This window comes from Natator depressus, chromosome 4 (genome assembly GCF_965152275.1).
Source record: "Natator depressus isolate rNatDep1 chromosome 4, rNatDep2.hap1, whole genome shotgun sequence".
NCBI lineage: Eukaryota > Metazoa > Chordata > Testudines > Cheloniidae > Natator > Natator depressus.
Window position 1 is genome coordinate 98,461,667 of NC_134237.1, and position 26,989 is coordinate 98,488,655.

General features: G+C 43.5%; 1 protein-coding gene across 3 annotated transcripts in view; it reads right to left on the reverse strand.

Annotated features, from left to right (window-relative positions):
- NWD2 (NACHT and WD repeat domain containing 2) overlaps positions 1–21,528 on the reverse strand; it is a 143,655-nt gene extending 122,127 nt beyond the window's left edge. For 2 of the 3 annotated variants that reach the window (XM_074951560.1, XM_074951559.1), the window contains exon 1: positions 20,059–21,528. In XM_074951560.1, coding sequence (XP_074807661.1) covers positions 20,059–20,209 — 151 coding nt within the window. In that variant the 5' untranslated portion in view covers positions 20,210–21,528. The remainder of the gene's footprint in view (positions 1–20,058) is intronic. The other variant, XM_074951561.1, reaches the window with a different exon arrangement.
- Between the last annotated feature and the right edge of the window lie 5,461 nt (positions 21,529–26,989).

Genomic DNA, 26,989 nt, shown 5'->3' on the forward strand with positions numbered 1-26,989 from the left:
TGAAAATTAAAAATTAATTTGATTGCAGGCAGACTCTGAGTTATGTTTAGTTAGGCATTTTTTACATCCTGCTTTACATTATTCATGCCATTATTTGGCCGGTCTACGCAGGTGTGTTTCTTGGAATGGATTTTCTGCCTCAGGATGTGCAAGCATTGGACAAAGAGCCAGAAATAGAGAGGTTTGGAGCAAAGATTAGCTACTGGAAGCTGCTGCAAACCCATTCTGAGTGAGGAAGATTAAATGGGTGATTTTTATTCATTTGTTTTTAAAGTGTTTTTTGACAGTATCCCCAATTTTAGCCTATTACACTAATTCTTGTGCGGGTCTCTGAGTGTTGCTGGTAGTGCTGTGGATGTCAGTTGTGGGGCAGGTAGTTTTTAAAGGCATGTTGTGAGGGCTGCTGTATTACACATTCTGTTATTAGGTGCTTTGGGGCCATTTGCACAACAACAATATAGGCTTATTAGAACATCCTCTGAACTCCTGTTTTGGCCAGATATACCCTCTTTAAGCCCCACTGCATTTAAATCACGTACACTCATTTTGAACACCAGGAAATGCTGAATTCTTCCTATACCCATTTTCTGATCTTTTTGTGTCAACAACTAACTTATACTACAATGTAAGTCACAACAAATTTTGACCAGTTTTTTTATGAGCCAAATTAGACCTGGTGGGGAGGGCTGGGTGTGCCCTGGCTGGGGGTTCCTACTGTGCAACAGGTATAGCTGCTAGTCCTGACCAGGCTGGGGGGGATGGGACTTCCTCTTTTCCAGCATGGGCTGCTCCTGGGGCCAGGTCAGATCCACCTCAGTGAACCTCTCCCAGCTCTGAAGGCAGCGCCACCACCACCAGCAGCGCAGAAGGTGGCAATACTGCAAACCCCCTACAATAGCCTTGCTTAGCCCCGCACACACAGTCCCCTTTTGGGTTGGGACCCCCACAGTTACAAGACTGTGAAATTTGAGATTTAAATATCTGAAACCGTGAAATTTGAGATTTAAAAAACCCTATGACCGTGAAATTTACCAAAATGGACCGTGAATTTGGTAGGGCCCTACTTATATGTGCGTATAACTTTCTAACATGAATAGTCCCTCCCCTTGAATTCAGTGAGATTGCTGACATGAAAAAAGTTACTTACAAGCATAAGCATTTGCAGAACTAGACTCATAATCAGCCACCTAAAGGTGGGCAGATCTGGGGGAAGGAGGGAGGGGACCATACCCAAAACACAATGGGCCCAATCCTCAAATGGTGTATATTACAGATTTATGCCATCTGAGGATCTGGATAAATACTTAAAAATGATTCAGAGCCATCAAGCAACCAGGCTGTGTAATCACGTGAACTTACTATTGTTACCTTCATCCTCCTTCTCTCCTTGCCTCCTGTTTATCCCATTCGCTTGGCCCCGTCTTAATTTAGGCCCCTTCCTGAAAATGCTTTCACACGTGCATAACTTTGCATCTGTGAGTAGTCCCACATGCATAAACTTTAATAATACGTTCACATGGTTATGGAGGCTCGCGACCTGATGGCTCTAAATCATTTAAAAGTATCAAACTGTCCAATGATATCTAATCAATGAGATCATTCATGCATAATGTTACTGGTGCATGTATTGACAGGATCAAGGCCTTAGAATGCAAGCGTTTTGAGGCAGAGACCATGTCTTTTCATATGGTTGTACAACACCTAACACAGTCAGGCTCCAATCCTGACTGGATCCTGTGGGCTCCAGCACAGTACAATTATTATTATTATTATTTATTATTAACAACAATAATAATAATAAATAATAAAAATTAACAATGTCACTCAAAAGGGATTTGAATTGTATTTCAAAGCTTTCATTTAGTCAATTACCCTGGGCACTATATAATAATCAAATAAACTCTGTCACTAACTCACACTTCATATTAACTTACCATGAAATGTTGCTATTTAGGGACCCCAATGAATGACTTCACACATAGTGTTTCCAAATAGCTGTACTGAAACCACGCACACACTACAGTATCTCCACACCTGAGTATTAAATTAAGCAAGGATGGTAGAGCATAGAGTTAGAGGCCAAGAGATGGAGAATTAGAATATATAATAGTTATAATAAAAACAGCCATTTCCCCCTTCCCTAATAGATACATCTACAAATAGGTTATAAGGCTCCCCGCTCATGTGATAAAGGCACAGCACCACGCCGGGGATGATACAGAGTCACACCAAACGGGAAACTGGGAGGAATTCCACCTCACAAAGGCAGAGGGGCATGCAAGAGAAGAGTACCCATTAGGGTTGAAACAAGCTTTCCTTACATACTTGGCCAACTCCAGTGGCTTGTACTTAGGGCAAGGTAGGGATCAGGTAACAACAAGTAACAACAAGTAACCGTTCATGTACTTCCTGGTCTTCCAGCCCACAGGAGCACTTGGAACAGCCAAACTAAGTTCCCTCTAAGCTGCGCAGCCGCTCAGCTGCCTATTAAGCCCTGTGCAGGGGCTCAGGGCTATTGCAGGGAGAGATGCCTCTCCCCCAGCATGGACCTGCTGCAGCGGGGGAGACGCCCCTCTCCACTGGCCACAGCTCGGACCTGCCGCAGGAGAGGAGCCTCTCCCTCGGTCCGGCCTAGGCCCGCTGAGCTGCTGCAGCTGGGGAGAGGTGCCTCTCCCCCTTCCCCAAGCTGTTGCGGTGAGAGAGGGCTGGGGGGAGTCCTCTTTCTCCACCGCAGCCCCGGGGCAGCCTGCACCCACAAACCCCTCATCCCAAGCCCCACCCCAGAGCCTGCACCCCAACCCTCATCCCCAGCCCCACCCCAGAGCCCGCACCCTAACCATCTGCCCCCGCCCTCTCCTGCATCCTGAATCCCTCATCCCCAGCCCCACCCCAGAACCCACACCCTCAGCCAGAGCCCTCATCCTCCCCCACCTCAACCCTCTGCCCCAGCCCTGAGCCCCTCCCACACTCCAAACCCCTCGGAACCACCCCCACCACATGAATTTTGTTATGTGCACCAATACGAAGGTGATGTGTCACACATCACCTCCATATTGGTGCACATAACAAAATTCATTCCGCACATGGACGTAAAAAATTAGGGGGAACAATGTGGTATAATCTGGTCCCTAAAGGTGACTGTATTCTCTAGGTGATGGTCCATATTCTGCTGTCCCTCAGACTACAGTAAAGCTTCTGACATTAATGGAGTTACACTGGCGTAAAACCTGTCAAGTGAGAGCAGTATCATGCCGAGTGGAGTTATTCTAGATTTCTATTGGTATAACATATTATGTATGATTAAATATGGTCCTCTAACTCTTGTCCTTTATGATCCTTCCTTAATTAAAATCCCAGACAAGGGCTGAAGTAGCTATCTTGAACAACAATGCCTACATTAAGGAAAAATTGTCAGCCCTCACTATACTCCCTGCATATGACTATTTGGAATTAATTAATATAACAGCAACAAATGCAATTATTTCTACCACCTTCAGTCTATTTAAATCTTATTGGGAACTATACATTGCAAATGCATTTGTTATAGCTGAACGTATGCCATGTCTCAAGAGTTATTACTGATATTTTTCAGAATAAGAAAAATCAAGGAAATCTGATAAATTTCTTAACTTGAAAACTTGTCATTCAAGTAATGTCCTCATATATATAATTATACGATGGCCATCTCTTGTTCTGAAGATTTCTTTCAAAGTCAAATATTTTAAAAATTCCCCATGCAATACTTAGATATTAATTGCTACCTTCAGGGTATCTTTTCTACATGCCAATATTTCTCATGCATGAGGTATAATGAATGATAAAGGCTCATACCATGCTATCAGTTATGAAGTAGAACTCTTACTGAAGTCAATGAGAGTTCTTAAAAATCAGTTGTGTGAGATGGAGTAGTTAGAAAAAAGAAACTGACTACCAAACTTCTTACCAGGCTTGGTGTTTGTGTGAATGTGTACAGTTTGTCATGAAGACAATGACATGTTTGCACTGTTGCTTAAACAAGAACATTAACACAAGTATCTCAAAGTGGCACAGAATGAACAAGCTTCTTGGTAGCTCCAGTTTGGCAAAACACCATCCTATTCTTACACTGCAGAAATGTCAAAAGTCAGTTTTCCAAGAATTTATGAGATATGGAATCTGGGTACTTTTTGGGACTGAACTGGATCATGATGACAATGGTAATGCAGAGCAGGGGTGGCCAACCTCTGGCTCCGGAGCCATATGCGGCTCTTCAGAAGTTAATATGCGGCTCCTTGTATAGGCACCGACTCCAGGGCTGGAGCTACAGGCGCCAACTTTCTAATGTGCTGGGGGGTACTCGCTCAATCCCTGGCTCTGCCACAGGCCCTACCCCCACTCCACCCCTTCCTGCCCCCTCCCCTCAGCCTGCAGTGTCTTGCTCCCCCCCTCCCCCAGAGCCTCCTGGATGCCAGGAAACAGCTGATCGGGAGGTGCGGGGAGGGAGGGGGACGTGCTGATTGATGGTGCTTCCGGTGGGTGGGAGGCATTGGGAGCAGGGTGGGGGAGCTGATGGGGGGCTGCTGACCTATTACTGTGGCTCTTTGGCAATGTACATTGGTAAATTCTCGCTCCTTCTCAGGGTCAGGTTGGCCACCCCTGATATAGAGGAATAGGAGGAAAGAATCTTACAGGAAACAATGTGTAGCATTAAGTACAATGAAATTTGTGTGAAGAACTGACTCATGTCACAGAAATACAATGAAAATTTTCATATTTAATTTTAAAATTATTTCCTCATTATCTGCAACGTATTTATCCGTGCTGACATCTACAATAAGACCGTAAACGTAGTCAAAGTTAGTATATTTTTTCTATCCCAGATGAAACTACAAAACAACTACACTAAACTAAAGTTACAGGTCCTACAATATATTAAATTATATTTAATTATATTATTAAATATATATATTATATTATAATAATATAAAATATTCCATGTTGATCCTGGGCTAGAATTAAATATAGGGTGTTATTAGTTAGTAGCAACCTTTACTGCATTTTAATGTAGATATTTTGTCTTTTATGTATATTACTAAGGCTGTTATAAAGAGTTGCTGTGCTGCAGTAACATCACAAAAGGGTGTGAATTCTCCATTACAATGAATAAAAGATGAGGTGAGTACCATGGCAAGGCAAAAGTCTCCCAAGCAGTACACATGGTTTATTTAATCCCCTCTTTCTGTTGTTACATGGGACTGAGACTGTTTCAGTGTTTAAAGACTGAAGCCCTGCCAGATAAGATGCCTCAAGCCCTAATTATGTGACTTCACAGTGAGACAATCGTTATACAGAAAGGTCAACCCACTACACTAGACCAGAGAGAGAAAGAAGCAACTCCGTAGTTGTTCAGGGAGGAGAGTTTATCTCCCTGTGCATTACATCTTCCCATCACAAACTGGGTCCCCACACCATGCTGAGGCTGAAGGGATTATTGAGGTGCGGGAGCCACAGAGGACTGACTTTCAGGACACCATTTCATCTTCTTATGTAAAACAAACTTGGGGGTACGAGCTCTCCCAGCTCAGATCGGTGCAGAATGGTGATGTTCCTGTTCTTTATTGCTAAATGTGTTGTAGTGCTAGTCACCCATCTAGCTGGAGAGCAAAGACTTTGTTGTTGTTTACTTTGAAACTGAAAGTGAGATAATAGGGACCGGAATCAATACTGTAACTGTGTATCAGCCCAAAGTTTAATATAATGTAGAATCTGCACTTGGAAATTCCATCTTCCCTAACCATACTTGGAAACTATAATCCAATGTATGAAGCTCAAATCCCTTCCTATAAGCCAAAAAGTGGAAGAAGAAAAGGACAGACTCTGGCGTAATATACCCATCTCAGTGGCACTGAACTTCTAAACCAGGGATCTCAAACTCAAATCACCACGAGGGCCACATGAGGACTCGTACATTGGCCTGAGAGCCGCATCACTGAAACCTTTTCATAAAATGAAACAAAAGTATAGTCAAAAATGAAAAAAATGAAGAGTAATATAGTATGCTATTAAAAGTCAATGTATTAACTTTTTAAAAACTGTCATGTGAAGAGGGGTTTTAATAAAATATAAACACCTGTAACCATTCCTTATGTGGTCAGTAACACTGATGATCTACACTAACAGTCGATCAACATAGCTGTAATGGCAGGAACTTTTTAAAGTAACTATTCATACAAAATATGTTGCCACTTTTAAGAAACATTCTTCCCAACTACTCACAGCAAAGAATCACACATGCTGAACTTCATACCCCAGACTGCTTGTCTAGTCCATGAGTCCCCACCCCGCCTGCCTCTTCCCACCCCTTCCCCGCCCCCATTCCAACCCCTTCCCCAAAGTCCCCGCCCCAGCCCTGCCTCTTCTCTGCCTCCTCTCCTGAGTGCGTTGCATCTCTGCTCCTCCCCCCTCCCTCCTGGAAAGTCCTAAGTTTGGCGGCAGGAAGCACTGGGAGGTAGGCGGAGGAGCGGGGACGTGGCGCGCTTGGGACGAGGAAATAGGGGAGGCGGGGGGTGAGGGGAGCTTGACTGCCAGCGGAGTCGGCGCCTATGGCGGGCTGCAGGAAATAACTCGGCGGGCTGCATGCAGCCCACGTGTTTGAGACCCCTGTTCTAAACCAAACAAACAATGAGAGATATGCTCATATGTCTAAAGACCAGACTACTAGGAGCCAAGATTGGTATGCGAATACTTGTGAAGATATAAAGCAACCCTCAAACATTTATTGTGGTAAGAAAGGAAATGATGTACTCTGCCGTGTTGTGATTTTTCCCCCTCTTTGATGGTAACAAGATGGACCTGCACCAAAACCGCAGATCCAAACAATCTGAACTTTAGGGAATGTATACTTCTGGATACAGAGCAAACTCCTCTGCAGGACCCCTGAATAGGCTGAAACAAAACCCAGACTCTGTATATCCTTGAATTTTGCAGAAGTCTGGGTCTGGGTCTCAGCTTGGTGGCTAAGGCCCATCTTTAGTATGAACAGTGTTTGGATGTGCAACTCTCATATTCTTTGAGCATAAATATTCAGTTTTCACAAGAAGTACTGTTAGTTTTGAAAGTTGCCTTGGACAATGTGGTCTTTAGGGTGCTAATAGACTGCTGTGTTAGGTGAATCTGGAAACCTTAAATTTTTCAAGCACTATTTTGTGACCTTGATAACAACATTATTAACTATTTTGAAGTCTTCGAAATAGGTTTACCTTCTCTCAAATGAGAAGGCTGTCAAAATTATCTAAGTATCTAGAGTTTTATAATGCTGCTTATCACTCAGCTTCTGAGCATCTTCCATAATCAATAGCAATAGTGCAGTCCTAGTGGACTTCACGCAGTCTCTGGCTCTCTGTCTTCAGAGTAAAATCTCTGCTTGGGTTTTTGGTTTGGTGTTGATTTGAGGTTTTTTGGGGGTTTTTTTTAGTTGGTTTGCTTGTTTGTTACTTGATTGATATTTTGAGGGGAAGGTGTTTGGGGAGAACAAATAACACAAGGATGTAGGGACACAATTAGATTCCAAGGCACAAAACGAGATCAAACTAACTGAAGACATAAAGAAAAACAAGAAAACATTCTACAAATACATTAGAAGCAAGAGGAAGACCAAAGACAGGGTAGGCCCGTTACTCAATGGGGGGGACGGGGGGGGGGAACAATAACAGAAAATGTGGAAATGGCAGAGGTGTTTAATGACTTCTTTGTTTCGGTTTTCACCAAGAAGGTTGGTGGTGACTGGACATCTAACATAGTGAATGCCAGTGAAAATAAGGTAGGATCAGAGACTAAAATAGGAAAGAACAAGTTAAAAATTATTTAGACAAGTTAGATGTCTTCAAGTCACCAGTCTTCAAGTCTAGCCTGTTGAAATGCATCCTAGAATACTCAAGGAGCTGACTGAGGAGATATCTGAGCCATTAGCGATTATCTTTGAAAAGTCATGAAAGATGGGAGAGATTCCAGAAAGGCAAATATAGTGCCGATCTATAAAAAGGGAAATAAGGACAACCTGGGGAATTACAGACCAGTCAGCTTAACTTCTGTATCCAAAAAGATAATAGAGCAAATAATTAAGCAATGAATTTGCAAATGTCTAGAAGATCTAAGGTGATAAGTAACAGTCAGAATGGATTTGTCAAGAACAAATGATGTCAAACCAACCTGCTTTGACAGCTTTCTTTGACAGGGTAACAAGCCTTGTGGATAGGGGGAAGTGGTAGCCATGTGTATATCTTGACTTTACTAAAGCTTTTGATACTGTCTCACGTGACTTTCTCGTAAACAAACTAGGGAAATATAACCTAGATGGAGCTATTATAAGGTGGGTGCATAACTTGTTGGAAAACTGTTCCCAGAGACTAATCATCAGTGGTTCACAGTCATGCAGGAAAGGCATAATGAGTGGGGTCCCGCAGGGATCAGTTCTGGGTCCAGTTCTGTTCAATATCTTCATCACTGATCTAGATAATGGTATAGAGAGTACACATATAAAGTTTGTGGATGATACCAAGCTGGGAGGGGTTGCGAGTGCTTTGGAGGATAGGATTATAATTCAAAATGATCTGGACAAACTGGAGAAATGGTCTGAAGTAAATAGGATGAATTTCAATAAGGACAAATGCAAAGTACTCCACTTAGGAAAAAACAATCAGTTGCACACATACAAAATGGGAAATGACTGCCTAGGAAGCAGTACTGCAGAAAGGAATCTGGGGGTCATAGTGGTCCACAAGCTAAATATGAGTCAGCAGTGTCACACTGTTGCAAAAAAAGCAAACCTCATTCTGGGATATATTAGCAGCACTGTTGTAAGCAAGACACAAGAAGTAATTATCCGCTCTACTCTGCGCTGATTAGGCCTCAACAGGAGTATTGTGTCCAGTTCTGAGTGCCACATTTCAGGAAAGATGTGGACAAACTGGAGAAAGTCCAAAGAAGAGCAACAAAAATGATTAAAGATCTAGAAAACATGACCTATGAGGGAAGAGTGAAAAAAATTGGGTTTGTTTGGTCTGGAAAAGAGAAGACGGAGAGGGGACATGATAACAGTTTTCAAGTACATAAAAGGTTGTTAAAAGGAGGAGGGAGAAAAACTGTTCTTCTTAACCACTGAGGATAGTACAAGAAGCAACAGGCTTAAATTGCAGCAAGGGAGGTTTAGGTTGGATATTAGGAAAAACTTCCTAACTGTCAGAGTAGTTGAGCACTAGAATAAATTTCCTAGGGAGGTTGTGGAATCTCCATCATTGGAATTTTTTAAGAGCAGATTAAACAACCCTCTCAGGGATGGTCTAGATAATACTTAGTCCTGCCATGTGTGCAGGGGACTGGACTAGAATACCTCTCAAGGTCCCTTCCAATCCTATGATAGCCACCCCACCTCCCTTTTTTTTTAGTTTCTTACCTTTCTCAAACATATTCCTTTTATTTTTGGATTGTGCAGAGCAGGGAAATGGCTTGTTTTTAGGTAATTTTGTTCCTTCCTAAAGATGTAGGAGAACAAACAAAGCTGAAGAACTGAATATTTTGCAATTCTATAAAAGTCCCAAAACACCTTTTTGCTTTTTCAGTTGATCCTCTGCACTGTGTGCATTTAAAACATATCAGCAAAATCTGTTCAGCCATTTCTGGCATCAATTAAACAAACAAAAAAACTTCTCATTGTTCCAATTATAAATTTTTCAACATATACCCAAATCCTTAGCCAAGTTCGGTGGCCTGAGCACTCAGCAGACGCACAGGAGGTCATGAGCAATTCTCCCAACAGAGCATCTCCACAGCTGCCCCCACGGAAACTACTTAAGTCCAATGCACCCTCTTCCATGGCTCAATGAGCACTTCCCACAATGGAAACAAGCACCAACGGATCTGCACTGCAGTGGATCCTTTTGTGCCACTTCTGGAACAGTCCTTCCCACCATCCTATTCAGGAAACTCACAGCTTACACAGAGCAAGGTTCTGCATTCTGCAGGAGGTATACACCCCCCAAAAACCTTCCCCTCACCAACTGATGCAGCAGAACCTCATCAGTTCTGAAGCCGCAGAGGAGAGGACTCCACAGAGACAAAAAACACCAAGCTGAAACTTTTCCATTCCATTTTTTTAGACGGAGTCCTGCCTTGTATGGCTGGAATGCTGGATCTTATCAATCTCTGAGCCTCTTGAAATGGGCATTTGTTTCAAATTAGAAACTATTTAAAAAATGAGATTATTTGAAATTTGCCACCATCTCAGACTCTGGGTCACCGAACTTTAAAAGTTCATAACTTTAAAAATACTCAACTGTTCTTCAAATGTAGTTTGTTTTGTAGCTATTAGACACCTCAATAATAAGTGCTACATAAAACCATAACAGATACAACTTCAGGTAACAGGAACTGACACTTAACGTAAAAAAGTCTGGAGTTGTTTCCACATCTCTTCAACACCTCCCTTGCTATCTCATGCACTTGAACATCTGTGTTTTCCTTTACACAAGAAATACATTCCTTCCAGATTACATAAAATTATCTTTATAAATAAGATATTCCTATGATGCAATTCATATAAGAAGAGACCATGCAGTATTTTGGGGAAGAAGCATAATGGACCAGAGCTAACTGCTTTAACAAGTATTTTCTTGACTTCTGTGTGTTTGATTATTCTTTGATTTAATGCTTTTTTAAAAAAAGGAAATCAACATTTCAAGTAAAAATAAAGTAGTATAGTGGGAATATGCTACAGAAGGGAAATGTTGTATCTTTATCTCCCTACATATGGCAAGAACACCATAATTAGAGCAATCATAATTCTTCATCAGTTGTGAGTTGCCAGCTTTATGCTTATTGGTAGCAGTAAATGTTCTATGGCATGTCCACAGAAATGCATATTCCATTTCATTTTCTCTGTCTTTCACACACAGAAGGAGAGAAAATTTCTCAAAAACAGCAGACAAAGAAGTCCAAACATAGTAATGCAGATAAGACCCATTTCTGCAACTTTCTGTCACAAAAGTATCCCTATTCTACTCAATGGGACTAGTCACCTGAATAAATACTACAATATCATGAGCAAAGTTGCAAATGTTTTTGGAATATTCAGTGTAAATGGAAAACATTTTAAATAGAATAATTCTAGCATTATATTATAAAAATAAGAGTATAACAATGAAATACAATGTAATGAAATCCCATTTTGGTCATCTTGCAAGAGACTGTTAAAGTTCCAGGTGTTTAGTTTGATGTTAGCAAAGCCTCCTAAATCTTTATATTAAATGATGTCTTATCTAACATTCTTATATGCAAAAAGAAAAGGAGGACTTGTGGCACCTTAGAGACTAACAAATTAAGTGAGCTGTAGCTCACGAAAGCTTATGCTCAAATAAATTTGTTAGTCTCTAAGGTGACACAAGTCCTCCTTTTCTTTTTGCGGATACAGACTAACACGGCTGCTACTCTGAAACCTATTCTTATATGCATATATTATAGCTCCAAAGTTAAGGTTACACTGATTTTTTTCAAATAAGTCGGATTTCAGTATCCTTGTTAGAGGTGTGTAAGCAGTGTCAGGATGAGCTCCACCCTGACATCTGGTGGTGAGGTGTGGCAAGTTGTGGAAAAAAAAAACTTCAGGGGCTGATCTCATTTGCATAGGCACACCCACGCCGCCTAGACTGAGGCCATAGCTGCCCAAATGGTCACTTCGGCTGCTGTGGGATCCCCAGTGTCTCTGTTATTGGGGCAGGAAGAATAAATTGTTATTACCCTGATTATGGGAACTGTGCTTGGAACTGTACTTGGCCTTTTGCTATGATGGAGGGACTCACCATCAACTAAGTAGCACTCGCTAGGCAAGGGTCATGGGTTCCAAAACTGTGTGAATTGAGAGAGACTTGAGACAGGTATTAGTACCTGGTGGTGTGGGCCCCTTTGTGAGGGCCTGAAGCACCAATTGCACCTCTGTCTCTCTCCACTGTGGAATGTCAGAGCTAATTTTGGGTCTATTAAGAGTCTTGCTACAGGTACTATGCTGCATTCACTTTGGCCTTAAGGTGCACCAGCACTAAGGCCCCCACTACTATGAGCTGAAATCACTAAGAGCTGAAATCACTAAGCACTGTGTCAAGTAGTGGGGAGCCGGAAGATCTAGAGTGCCACGGTGTGTTTGTGAGACGGCGAGCTGAGCAGAACTGTTCGTGAGACAGCGAGCTGTGCGGAGTGGAGCCAGTCGTGGTGGAGCGGAGCTGTCTGTGAGACAGCGGTGTGTTCGTGAGACGGTGAGCTGTGCAGAGCGGAGCCATTCATGAGACAGCCAGCTAAGCAGAGCTGTTCTTGAGACAGCGAGCGGTGCAGAGCAGAGCCGGTCGTGGTGGAGTGGAGCCGTTCGTGAGACAGCGGTGTGTTCGTGAGACGGCGAGCTGAGCAGAGCTGTTTGTGAGACGGCGAGCGGTGCAGAGCGGAGCCGGTTGTGGTGGAGCAGAGCCGTTCGTGAGACAGCGTAGCAGAGCAGAGCCCTGTGGGGCAGTCAGCTTCAGGACACGTAAGGTGCCCCTTGCCCCTTTTCCCCACACACAGGCACATTTTAGCCAGACTGGGGAGTAACACTATGCAGATGAACTTTTGAACTCTGGGGCTGGACTTTTTGGACTTTGGGTGATTTGTGGATTGCTGGACTCAAGAGACGTTTGGGTGCTGGGACTCTAGAACCCGAGGGAAAGGGGCACGCCCCAATTTGCTTGGGGTGGTTTTTTTGCTCATGGGTTGTGTTATGAATCCTGTTGGTGGTGTTTCCCCAACATAATGCCACATTGTTTCTCTCTGTTATTAAAAGGCTTTTTGCTACACTCAGACTATGTGCTTGCGAGAGGGGAAGTATTGCCTCTTGGAGGTGCCCAGCGGGGGTGGTATATATTTGTCCCAGGTCACTGGGTGGGGGCTCGAGCCGGTTTGCATTGTGTTATTGGAATGGATCCCCTAGATATTGAACCCGGCCCTTGTTGCTGCCAACTCTGATGGGCAGAAGGGTTACAGGTGAAAATAAATATTTGTCATTACAAAATAACACAAATTACCTTACTTCCCTAGTACAGTACAAATTTCATTTTCTAGTGAAAGCAACTAAGGTTAGTAGGGCTCTGATCCAGCAAAGCACATAAGCAAGTGCTTAACTTTAAACAAGTGTATTAGTCCCTATTGACTTACGTGCTTTGCTAAATCAAGGCCTAGTTTAAGAGTTCAAAGGAGTTAAAGCTGATCTATTTTACGATCCTTGTAATTTATAATACAAGGCTTGGAAGGATTAGATTTTTAATCAGTAAACGTAGGTAAACATTGATTTCACCATACACACAAAAACCAATGAAAAAATATTTCCATCAATAATAATTAAAATTTACAGATAGACAAAGTAAGCAAAATACTGCTTGAGAACTTATTAGAGTTTGATCTAAGGACATTACTTTGTATATTTTGACATGTGATATTGACAATTTATGTTTTAACAGTTATAAACATTTAACTTTTTGAATCTCAGCATCTACTCTCATTCAATAATTATAGTCTTCCCCAATACTGTGTGACCTGCCTATAATATCCCACAACTGTGAACATTTAAATTGATGAAAATCAAAACAAATCCTTAAAAATAAACATTGATATCTGTCAAAATTATAAAAAAATTAAAAACTGAATTCTGCCAAGCTTACTTATACATGGCTTTAATGCTTGAAACTTTAAGTAGCTATTGAGTGAAAAAATAACTCATGCACAGGCCAGCAGTTTTGTTTATAAAAGTTTTTAAAAAGCAAACCTCATTCATCATATCTGTTTCTCTTTATGCCACAGAAACCAGTTTATAAAATTTAAAATGTCAAAAACTACTATATAAACTGTTAACCATCCTAATCTGATAAAAATTCTACAGACTTTGGAGGATCTCCAATGTTCCCCCAGAGGGAGGGAGGGGTCAAAATGAGGTTGGCTTGGGTTTAGGGTAATGGACCCAAAAGCAAACACTAAGGGTGAAATTCATTCCTGGGCAGAAGGCCCACTCAAGTCCGAGACACTACTTAAGTCCCACTTGAGCCCTCAGATAGGACTTGCTTACCCTACCCATGGCAGGAAGATGCATAGGGATGACGTATAAATGCAAGTCATCATTACCTCTCTGTCTTCATTAGGACTGTTCACATGTATAGGAGGGCAAGATTTGGCTCCATATGTATTCTTTGTTAATGATTTCACTCTGTTCACTACTGAAATACAGCCTTCCCCAGACACCAAATGTAGCAACACACTAAAAACTACACAGCTGTTTACAGTAACAAATCAAGAATAATTTAACCAGTGGGAACAACAGATCAAGCTTAAGGTAGTGGATAAAATTACTGAAACTGGAATTTGACAAAGACACCAGGGTTAATTTCCAGCTACCCTGCTTTCCAAAGTGCCATGGAATTTTTAATTAAGGCAGGTTGTCAGAATTTTGATTTTATGTTCTCATTCAAAATACGTCACCTTCAGAAACTAAGTTCCTAACTCTATTCTGGGGTACTGCTCAACTGGGACGCATTATGACACCTATTATATCACCAGCACCACATCCCAAAGTAGCTAGGTTTTCCACTTTGTCAATACTTGGTCTGTAGACCTAAAAGACCACCTGAATGTGCTTAATCTATGAAATATGATGCTATCACAGCCAAGTAAACTAGAACTACGTGAGAGTTCAGACCTAACTCTTGTTATAGTTAATGTGAGCTGTGTGTTAACAGAAGGAAGGGACACAGAAGTTAATACTATTGATAGAAGTAAAAATTTACAGAAGCTGACTCTGTATTAAAAAAGGTGTAATTTTGTACAGATTTCCTCTAAATAAAATTGTAAAATAATTTATTACAAATATTGAGAGAACTGAATTTACTTCCTTATCACTTTAAAACAACCAAAAATTCTTGATAAGATTGAGGTTAATATAAAACACAATTTTCTAACTTTTCCCCGTAGATAAACATATTTCTAATTAGATAATGTGAAGGGATGTAATTTTCTTTGACTCAGCATTTTAAAATTATTTAAAATTCTTGATTGATATAGGAAACGGCTTTCTTTTTCAAATAATAAAGCAGCTTTAATTTGCTTTAGAAGACCAATAATTTTCAACTACATTAAAACGTTCAATTAATTAATATCAGCTACTTCAGAAACAAGGGTCACTATTGATATCAACTACTAGAGAAAAAATATTTTCACTTATCTAAGCTAGAAAACAAGTTTCTGTAGATCATTATTGTTTCTAATTAGCCATACCCATGATTGTTGTTTACTGTTCAATTATTCAGTGTAACAGTGTTCAAGAAATTTGAAAGGTAACATCTTTTCTAGCTGGAAATTAGAAACCATACAGCATATTATGTTAACTGTATTGTGGAGATGCCATAAGAGTTCCAGGGTTAAGGATATATTGAAATTTGCACTGAAAATAGGGAATGAACCCCTGATTCAGCAAAGTAATTAAGTATGTGTCCAACTTTAATAGACACTGGTAATTTAAGGGAACTACTTATGTGCTTTAAATTAAGTATATTGCTTATGGACTTTGCTGGATTGGGACCAGAATAAAGAGTTGCCCATATCCTCAAAGGTCTAATGTGTGTTAGATGCCCCCAAAACTCCGAGGACCTGGGCCAGTGTCCCTAAACTCGCAGCACTTACTATTTGACGGCTTGGCCTGCAAGGTCCTGTGAGATGCTGTACACCAGTGGTGGGCAACCTGCAGCCCGTCAGGCCGTGAGACAGTGTTTACATTGACTGTCCGCAGGCATGGCCACCCACAGCTCCCAGTGGCAGCGGTTTGCCGTTCCCGGCCAATGGGAGCTGCGGGAAGCAGCGGCCAGCACATCCTTGCTGCCCGCGCCACTTCCCGCAGCGCTCATTGGCCGGGAACGGCAAACTGCGGCCACTGGGAGCTGCGGACGGTCAATGTAAACACTGTCTCGCAGCCCGCCAGCGGATTATCGACAGGCCGTGTGTGGCCCATGGACCGCAGGTTGCCCACCACTGCTGTACACTTTCAACTCCTACTGAAATCAGTGGGAGTTGAGGCCACTCAGCACATTTCAGGAATGTTCAGAACAGTGGCAGATTTAGAGTTAGTGAGGCCCTGTGCACAGCTTCATTTTCGGGGGCCCGCCCTTGGGAACCAGCCAAGAAAAAGAACATTCTCTATTATCTCCCCCTCCTGTTTTTCATTCTTTTTTTCTTTATCCTCCTCCTATATTATAAGTAATGGGAAGTAAATGAAAGTAAAGAGTGGCATCTTGATTGGGGCAGGGGGCTGGGGTGTGGGAAGGGGTGTGGGGGTCGGGCTCTGGGAGGGAGTTTGGATGCTGGGTGAGGGCTCTGGGCTGGGGCAGGGGGTTTGGGTGCAGGAGGGGGACGGTGGTGGGTGCTTACCTTGGGCAGCATGGCTTCCAAAGCGACCAGCACGCACACCCCTCTGACTTCTAGGCTGGGGGCCTAGGGGGTTGCTGTCTGCCCCTGCCTGCTGGTGCCAACCCCGCCTGCAGACGCCGCCTCCGCAGCTCCCATTGGTCCCAGTTCCCGGTCCCAGTTCCAGATCCTCCTTTGGGGGAGGGGGGCAGCGAGTCTCCGTGTGCTGCCCAGGGCAGGGGCAGCACGTGGAGCCGCCTCCCCCACAACAGGGGTATGCAGAGACATGCCAGCAGTCGGCCACTTCTAGGAGCGGTATGGGGCCACCAGCCACAGCATGAAGGTAGTCTGCCGGCCTGAGCCCTGCTGTGCCGCAAGCCGGGACTTGGGGGCAAGTTGTCAGATGAGATTTGGCCTACATTTTGGGGTCCCCTCCTGTTGTTGGGGGCCCCGTTCAACCACATGGTTTGTTTCATGGTAAATCCGCTCCTGGTTCAGAAACTAGAAAGATCAAGCCCAAAGTGCACAAATGGATGTTGTGAGAATTAACAAGTAAGGCTTTGAACCTACAAACACACATAAGATCAGGTCCTAAATCTGTTAGTTAGTGAATCTGAAGCATTTTCAAATGGGTGCTTTTTCAAAATTATGTTTGTATTCACTTTTTGGGGGCACTCTTTAGAAAATAAATTCCTGATTTTATTAAGATATGAAAATAACTAACTTCTAGATTATAGTTAAATCCAAGGCACTGGCGTCTTTTTCCAGTTTATTAATTTTTTTTATTTATACACACTGTGAGTAATAGTTATTTCTGTCTTTGTCACAAGGACCGTCAACAAATATTTTCATGGATGAATATTTGTCATCAAGAGGATTCTCTAGATCTAAGGCCAAGATTTTCCAAAGGGACTAGTGATTTTGGGTTCCTCAGCTTTAAAGGATTTTCATGCCACACACTTTACCCTTCTCCAAATCGGACTTCTTTTAGGTATCTCAAGTTGGGCACTCAGAATCACTGGTCACTATGGAAAACCTTGTCTCGGGCTTTCATTTAAAAAACAGAATGTATCTAGCCTTTACTGCTCTGAAGAAAAAATTGGAAATGTGAACCAAGGCTAAATCAATGCAATGTTGTCTTCCTGAATCTGCAAACAGCCTGAAAGAAATCACTCTGAGAGGCAAACCTGCTACATTCATCTCAATATGGTTAGTAAACTGATATCTCAAAGTAACAATTTAAGGAATCAATCCTGCTAACTATGAGATATGGGCCTAAATATTAACTTTTTAAACTAATTAATTGCTGAGCATTTTAACAGAAATATCTAGCTAATATGACAAATGGATGTGATGACAAACAACTTTGATGACAAATATTATGGAGGCGTCACAATCAGAGTGACTCCATAGTTAAGAATACATTTACACTTCCAGCAAGGTTTAAATTGGTCACTTATGCATGAATACAATTATGTATCTTCCCCAAATTTACAGCACTTACTCTTTCTGTACAGAATTAATATCTTGTAGATTTACATTAATCTTTTAAATAGTTTAAGCATTATAAATATTTTTAATGACCACTAATTGATTTTGGTTAATCTACCTTTAAGAATCCTTCTAGCAACAAAATCTCCCAAATTTGAGAGTTGAAAATTGACTCATGCATTCAAAAAAGCTTGGAAAAAGTTACTACTGTGACAATTTGTTTTCTGTACTCTATTAGTCATAACCACATGTCTATTTGTGCTGTGATATTTGTGATTTTTAAAATCAAATTAATCTGTCATTTTAAGTGTGACTTTTTGTTTTCTGTTACGTACATTGAAGGTGACAGTATTGTTGAATTAAATTAGCGTTATCAGGGAAGGCATTAGGGGGTTGATGTGAATGAGTATGGTAAAATTAGTGCACTGTTTCTTGGCAAGGGGTAGGAATGTTGCCTTAATCTAGGATTTCCTTACTTTTAGTGTTTGGATTTTTGTAAAGAAATAGACTTGAGCAACTTTAATTCTAAAATAACTAAATTTATGAGTGGGAATAACTCCTTCTCCTGAATGTATGCTAAATTCTTCAGCTCTGAAGGCAGAATATTTTGTACTTCTAAGTACAGGCTGCTTAATTGTTTCAAGGACTTCTAATAAAGTGCCTGATGCTGCAGTGTTTTTAAACCAAGGCTGTAGACTTCCATGGAAATTCTTCCTTGTAAATAGACCAGGATTAAGATCAGATTATTGTGTAAACTTTAGTCCTCTGCTCTCCAAAATACCTACAGAGAAAAAAGTTCTCCTTAAATTCTATTTCAGACTAATCACTGTGTATGACCTACACTTAATTGCAATATATTGTGAAATCAGTACATAAGACCTCCCTTATCAGGCATTCTTACTAAGAGATCCCTATACAGTATCTTCAAGTAAAATGCACTTTCTTCTGCACCTTCATTAGAAGATTACCTATTTTTTGTTGTTGCCTTGAGTGGTCACTTCACTGTGTTTCGCTCAAAGTATATTTACCTTATTATAAATATACATAGCCGGCGATACTGTGCTTTTAGTTTGTGTATGTTACTCTTCAGGAACGGGGTTGTAGCAACATCTGAGTATATCACAGCCTATATTTATGTGAAATGGCCCGTTTCCTAAAATCAGAGCTAAACTTCAGGTAACGTAGGGCAGTGAAATACACGATCTAGCAACTTCGGTGCAAGGCGGCTCTTAGACATTTAGTTCTCGTAGCAGCCTCTCGTTCAGCTTTCAACCTTGAAAATAACAGATCCCAACAGAATCCTGGAGCAAGAGCCAGCTACCAGAGTCGTTCCTTTTCAGTTTGTTTTCACAACCACGGGGAAAGGCGGAGACCCGAGGGCTCCCCGCCTAAGAGCAGGCTGATCGGGCTCGTGGGCTGAAGAGGGGAGAAACAGAGTCATCCGATGCCAGCCGTCCTCCGGGCTGGGAAGCTGGAGACTCGTGACTGTGGCTGTGATGGTCTGAAGGCGCCCTGAGCAGCTCAGCTCAGGACTAGGGGCTGCTGCACTAACCACAAGAGGAGAACCCTGCTCCCCCGTGAACCGCAAGTGCCTGGAGACTCCCCGGGCAGCTGACACGGCTGCAGCCGCTGAACCGCCTTCTCTCTTTACCCGGAGGGACGGCTTGAGCGCCACCCTTTCCCGGGGCCCCTGCACTGCTCCCCCACAGCCGCAGGCCAGCCGGAGAGGGCTCGCCCCTGCTGTGGCTCTGCCCAGGAGGCGCGATCACTAGAACAGCCAAGAGAAAGGAAGAGCTGCTGGCTGGCTGTGCCCGCCTTGGTGCCCTCTCCAGAGCATGTCTGGAGGGGGGGGCAAGATGTGGGCAGACAAGCACCAACTTCTACCAACACCACCCCGTCCAGAACAGCTAGGAGCTTGCCAAGGCCCCACTGGCTTGTTCTCAGCTGTGATCTAAGGGTCCAGGCTGGCAATGCCCGGCATCGGGGTCTGTGTGGGGGGGGGGGCGGTGCATGAGGAGAGACCTCTGGAGCCGCCGGAAGGGAGGACGCGGGGCTGCAGAGCCAGGGGCACCCCGGGTCCCCCGCGGGCTGGAAGGCGGCCGGCGCCCGGGCCAACGCGCGCAGGCGAGTTACCTTCGGGGTTGGCGCTGATGAAGACCCGGACGCTCCTGCCGCTGGGCGCTAGGTGAGACGGCAGTGCCGAGAGGTTCCCGGAGAAAGCCGCCCGCTGGAGCGCCGAGTCCCGCGGACAGGGCAGCCGGCCGGCCGCTCCCGCCGGCCACATCTCCCGCCGCCGCCTCCTCGGCCCCGCAGTGCTCCGCAGGAGAAGCTCCGAGGCAGCCGCAGTCCGCCCTCCCACCCCGGGCTCACAGCACCCCCCGGCCCGCAGCGGCGACAGGAGCAGCCGCGCTCGCCACCTGCTCGCTGGGAGCGGCCATACGGGCTCCCCGGCTCCTCTTCTGCCGCCGCCGCCTCCTGTGTCCTCAGAGCAGCACGGGGCGGCAGCGGGAGGTCACCGGCGGCAGAGGCAGCTGGGCTTGAGCTTTCCCCGGCCCTGGGAACGGGCAAGCAGGAGGGCACCCCAGGGCCGAGGGAGCAGGAGGGGCTGCAGAAGCAGGTGGCGGGTGGTAGCAAACTTTATGCGCTGAGTTCTTCGCGGCTCGCTGCTGGGCGTTCAGCGATGACTCCACAATCCCGGCCCCATCACCCAGCGAGCGCCAGCGATGGTGCAGCACGGCAGAGCTCGGCTACTGCGGCCAGCCCGGGGATGGGGGGGCACCTCTGTGGGCATCCACCACGCCAGTGTGCGCCTCTCCCCCGCTAGCTTGGCACAAGCGTGGGCGATTTCACAGCGCCGTCCACGAGCCCACCCGTAGCGCCTGGGGCTGTGGCCCCCCTCTCAGTCCACACCTGCCCAGGGGAGCACAACGCATCATCAGCTGCCCCTGTAGGGCTTCCAGGAGAAGCGAGAGCGCGGGGCTCTTTGCAGAGAGATTCTGGATGAGGGGGTCGACCCGCAGCAATGATTCTCGGGGGCCAGTCTCAGCAGGCTCCTGGCGGGTGCAGGCGAGCCTGGTCACAGCTGAAACACTGTAATAATAAGTCTCTTGGTTGGTTGATTTTTCTCATGCATTAAGGGCTGCGGCGTCCAAAAAGGGACCTTCCCTTCTGCAACTCTTCTCCAGCAACATATCCAGCCCTTCCCTCCTCAAACTGTTTCACAGCCCCCGGCGGGGATTTTTATAGGAAAGCTGCTCCTGGCTCATCCTCTGGCCACTAAAGAGTTCAGAGAGATGTGAGGTTTGTTTGGTTTTTGTTGTTGTTTTAACTGCATCTGGGCAGGCTCCCCAGCGGGTCAGCTCCAGCAGAGGGGTTTCATTTCCAAAATCAATCACTCGTTTGTAGGAAGGACTCAAAGCCCGCTTTGAGAGGCTGCGAGGGGCAGGAAGCGGCTCTGCGGGAGCTCGCTTTTCTTTGCAGCAGTCAGCGGCTGTCCATCCCCGGCGGGCAGCGCCAATGAAATATTCAGAAAGGTTGGGACGTCTGGCTGGGCGGCCGCCGCCTGCTGATCCGGCGGAAACCTTTCACCAGACACGCTCAGGGCCGAGCAGCGCAGAGAGAAAGCCACGCGCGCGCGCGCGCTGGAGGGGGGGCTGGACTGCCCGGCCCCAGCCCGCGAGCCAGGCAGAGGAGGATTGGTCCCAGCGGGAGACAGTGGCTGTGCTGCAGCAGCAGGCGGCGGACCTTTCACAATCTGCAGAGTTTAGAAACCTCCCAGAGAGAGAAACAGGGACCTGGCATCGGGTGGGCGGGGGCTGGGCCCTAATATGATGCTCCCGGGCTCGTGGATCCCTTCTTGGAAACAAGCTGCAGATTCTTCCCCCAGCTGGTATATTGGGATCTCAGTATATTCCAAAGTCTCTCTCTTTATAGATCTTTCTTTCTTGGTACATGTATAATACATGTGATATACATACAGGCTGTATGGTAAATAAGTGATACATAATACATATGGGTTTCAGAGTAGCAGCCGTGTTAGTCTGTATTCGCAAAAAGAAAAGGAGTACTTGTGGCACCTTAGAGATAACCAATTTATTTACCCTACATTACACAAGTGAATATGATACATTTAAGTAAATACAGCCTTAGCATTTTATAAATGGTGACTTGGTGTTGATATCGATCTATTATGGGGGCACTACATACATGGAGCTTTTCTCCCTGGGGCCAAAATCAGCGCACTGGCAATATGCAGGTTGCCTGGTGTTTAGCAGTGTAGGGAGGCTTTCTCCCTGCCTCAGATACTAGTCTCTGGCTCTCTCTCATGTGGTCTATGCTGGAAAAATGGCCTGTTGCTAATAATGGGTGTCAGCAACAGGTGAAGTTGAAGTGGGGTTGGATTATGGTTTAGCTGCAAGCGCAGTCAATGGCAAACCGTGTGCAGCATTGTTTCAGAAATTGAAGTAAAAAGCTGGTCATTTACTGAAGTGCTGCCAAAGCTGTGGTTTCTTTGTCTGCACCCTGCCTCCCTTTTGTGCACCTGTGTTCACCAGTGGTTCAGCTGCACCCATTGCTAGATCTAGTTGTCAGCAACAGGTAATTTGTCTAATGTACATCAGGCCTAGAAGCAGTCCCTGGAGGCTGCTGACAGCTCACTGAATGAGATATAAGTGATTTGTGGAACAGCTTGAGCTACATCTTACGAATTTTACTGGGGTTAATGCTTAGCTGGACGAGATCCTCTGCTGTTTTTTCCAGCTTTAACAAGATAGACAGCATGGAGCCAAGGGCAAGTCACAATTATTCCTGCAACAGTGGAAGCAGCTCCTGAGGGGAGCATGGGGGCCCTTACTTTATACTGGGACTTTTTATGACACAGCTGGTCTGGAACCCATCATAAACAGTTTCCTAAGAGCGTTTCTTAAGGAGATTCACCTCATGGCTATGGCTTTTGGCTACCTCAGCTATGATGTGCTGCATTTTATGATGGATTTTTGCAGTCACTTTAACCTAATTAAGATCCCCAGCCTGTCTCATTTTAATTCACTGGGAGTTTTGCCTTAGTAGGAATAAGATCACATCCTAACTGTCTTAGATTCTGCTCCGGTGAATTGCTCATGTGCAGCACTGGGAATGAAATGAAATAACAGATGTTGATATGAAAAAGAGGAAATGTGTGTATGTTGTGGGGGAGTGAGCGGTTCAGCAAAAAGGAGTTGTTTGATTTATGTGAGAATGTATCAATATTAAAACAAGTTTGAGTTACTGTAGGAGGTATTTAGTTACTCTTTCTTTAAATAATTTAAGTTTTAATATGTTAAGCTAACAATAAAAGGAACAGGATACCAAGGGATGTCATGTAAATTGAAATATGAAGTTTTAACAGGATATTATTATGTCAGTCATAAAACATTAATTGAAAATCCCAATAGACGAACAAATTTGGCAAATTTTGATATGGCGCAAGCTATAATTTGCTTTTAGGTTTTAGAACAAAGCTACATCTTTAGGCTTCATTCCTGCCACACATGGAGACCCTGCCCTCATGTGGCAACATTCCATATAGGCACAAGAATCCACCCATGCAGCCCATTGTAGGACTGGACCTAAAGGCCTGATCCAAAACCTATTAAATTCAATGGGAAGACTCCCATTGGCTTCAGTGGGTTTTGGATCAGACCTTTAATGTCCAGTTCTTCCTACAACCTTAAGGTTAATGGGAGATTTGCCATTGAATTCAATGGGAATAGAAGCAGGCTCTCTCATTCCACCTGTCACTTGATATAAAACATTATGACTAAGAGCCTGATCCTGGAAAAACATAAGTAGCAAGTTGCTTTATTCATGTGAGTAATCTCTGAATACTGGGACTGTTCATGTGAATAAAGTTACTCACCTGCATAGGTTTTGCATGAATGAGCCCTATGTTAACTACATCCAAATGTTAAAATATATGTTGATCCTATTCTGTAGTTTGCCTTGGCTAAATCCTCATGAAGTCATTAGAACACTCAGATTTATAAGGACATAATACCTTTACAAGTCAGGTTCAGGTAGGATTTCATGTATTTGAAAGATTTCCATTATCTCTACATTTTTATATCCTGACTATTTTTCTTTGTTCTAAAGAACTGTTTTAAATATTAGTTGATATGTCTGGTTTTCAGTGCTCATCACTGTTTAAGAGTCAGATTGGGAACCCGTCCCTTCACCCACACTGGGGAATAGTTGTTACTTCTGTTGAGGCCAAAGTATCAGACACTGCAAGACAATCTGGCCCTAAATGCTTCCAGCTGAACAATATTTTTTGTTTTCACATTTAGTTGTAAAAGACTTTTTAGGAATATTCCTTCACTAGTTTGATAAACCTACCCAAGTTTACTCGAAACATAATGCTAGAGTTTAATTAATTCCATATTTCTTTCTCCCCTTTCCCCTCTTCCTGTACCTCTCTTGTTTATCATTCAGTTAAATGCATTTTTTTTCAAAGAGACAAGGTAGATGAGGTAATGTCTATTTCAAAGAATGGTCACAACCGACAGAGCACTAATATAGAGCGACAAGGTGGATGAGGTAATATCTTTTATTGGACAAACAGAAGTTGGTCCAAAAAAAGGTATTTCCTCACCCATCTTGTCTCTCTAGTATCTTGGGACTGACACAGGTACGACAACACTGCATAGAACACTAATCTGTAAATTAGGTATAATATTACAGAATGTATATCTTGTTAAAACATTGAATAGATTCAACTTATTACCCGAGAGCCTGATTCTCAGACCCTTGCTCACACTGAGTTGCATCTTACTCATAGAGTAGTCCTATTGAAATCAGTAAGACTTTTCAAGATGTAAACTACAACTCAATGGTCCTGATCCAAAGCCCACTGACATCAATAGAAAGACTCCTGTTGGTTGCTATAGGATTTGAATCAAGGCCAGTGCGTGCAACATGGTCCTATCATTGAAAAATAATATGTTGAGAGTTACACATCACTTTAAATCTTATTTACTGAAGAAAAGAAGAATAAGGATCAACTCTTAATTGAATTTAAAGCTTGGAAAGTAACCTGTGTGATAAATTAAATGCAATGCTACAGCTCATATTTAACTGCACAAAAGTCTGGAGATTTAAAATTATGGTTCCCTCTCTAAGCTAAATTTGTGTTATTGTGGATGTTTAATAGATTAACTTTAATGCCATAGTTAGTATATGGCTGGGATTTTCAAAAGAGTGCCACATTGGTTTAACTCACTTGTCATTGACTTAGCTGAAGCAGAGTTAGACAAATGCTGAAGAGTTTTGGAAATCCCACCCTGTGTATGTAATGGGCTCATGTTACTTAGAGCAAACCTCATGTCTGAGGTTTTGCATTTTAAATAATAACACCTGAGGTTATGTAGCATCTCTCCTCCAAAAGTATGTTACCCTCTACTAAAATACAGCCAGTCATACAGTAGAATGTGTCTATTTAATAATCCACATCAATATTTCACAGTAGTTTAAGGACATGATTCTGAAAGGTGCTGGGCATCCAAAAATCCCAATGACTTCCCACTGAGATGCAGGAAGTACTCTTTGCAGCTCTGGGGATGTGTGGACAGTATTGCAGAGGTAGCAGAGCCCCTCACACCTCCTGTTCCACATGGAAAGAAGAGATCCCAGTGTAATCCTGTGTGGAGCAGAATCACTTCACTGAGTAATGACACCATTTGTCCACTTGCAGGAGCAGCTCTAAGCTATGCGATTCTTACAGTTGCACATTTGGTTTATAGCCCTTAGCGTAGTCCAGCTCATTCAGTCTTTGCCTTCTCTTCTGTCTCTGTTATCAGTTAGTTGCAATCACGAGAGTGTCCTTTGTAATGAAGAATTGTACTAACTGTACCATCTTATTTCACGTAAGGGCTGAGTCAGGTCAGGAACAGGTCTTTAGGCAATCAATAAGATGTCAAATAGTAACAAGCGTTCAGTATAGATATGGATGAGACTTGAACTAGTGCAGTTGAGGTTAAAGGCTCTATATCTCGTTTCTTATGCCCTGGGTCATCCTTTCGTCAAATTAAATGCTTATCTTTCATTGTCGACATATATTTACTGAAGTGTTGCTGGGCTCCTCGGGTTTACAGTTTGCCTTGAAACTGTGATTTCCAGGAATAGCATATGCATCTGTAGTCTTACCACGGTGCTGTCCCTGGCCTCCAATCAGGGACTCCTTTTTTTACATGCGTTTCTCAGAAATTTCTGATCAAGTGTGTGATTAATTTAAAGCTCCCACTCTCCATCTACCTTAATCTTCTGAAAAGGAGCTTTTTCCCTCCTTCCTTCCTCTCTCTCTGCTCCCAGTCCCACACCTCTAGATTCCTGGGGTGATCCTCTACTCTACCCCTTCCACAGCTTCCATGCAACTGCAATCAGTTCCACTACTTTACTCTTCTTCTCCAGTTGCCATTGTTTGGTCCTCCCTCCTGGTGAATAATGCCAGATGTGGGGGAAAGGGGGAGAATTGACCTCATTTTTGTCAATCTCAGGGCATAGGAACAGTGAAACTGTACAGAGTTTTGTTAATTTCATTCTTCTGCTTGGAAAAGCTATGAGTAGCAGCAGAATCGGAGAGAGATCACATTTGGTTCACATTCGGTTAATAATTAGAATGTTTCTCTTAAGCACACATTTTGCAAATATTGACGGCTTGGGTCCCTAACTGACACAGGAAGTCATTGAGGGCAAGAACTTAACAAGATTTATATCAGGACTTGAAATGGGGACAGATAACAAGACTATCCACAGTTGTTATTAATGATAACAATTAAACCTCATGCATCAGGATTTAAGTCAGTCTCTTACTATTAGAGATCAGGACGAGACCCATGTGCGGGACAGATTATTCCACATCTGGCTATTGTAAGATTCCTACACCTTCCTCTGAAGCATTTGGTGCTGGCCTCTGTTGGAGGTAGGGTACTGAACTTGATGAACTTTGGGTCTGATACAGAATGGCAGTTCTAATGTTCCTATTTTTCCTTGCTGACGAAGGAAAGTTTTCTGCTGGTAAATCCCTGATGAA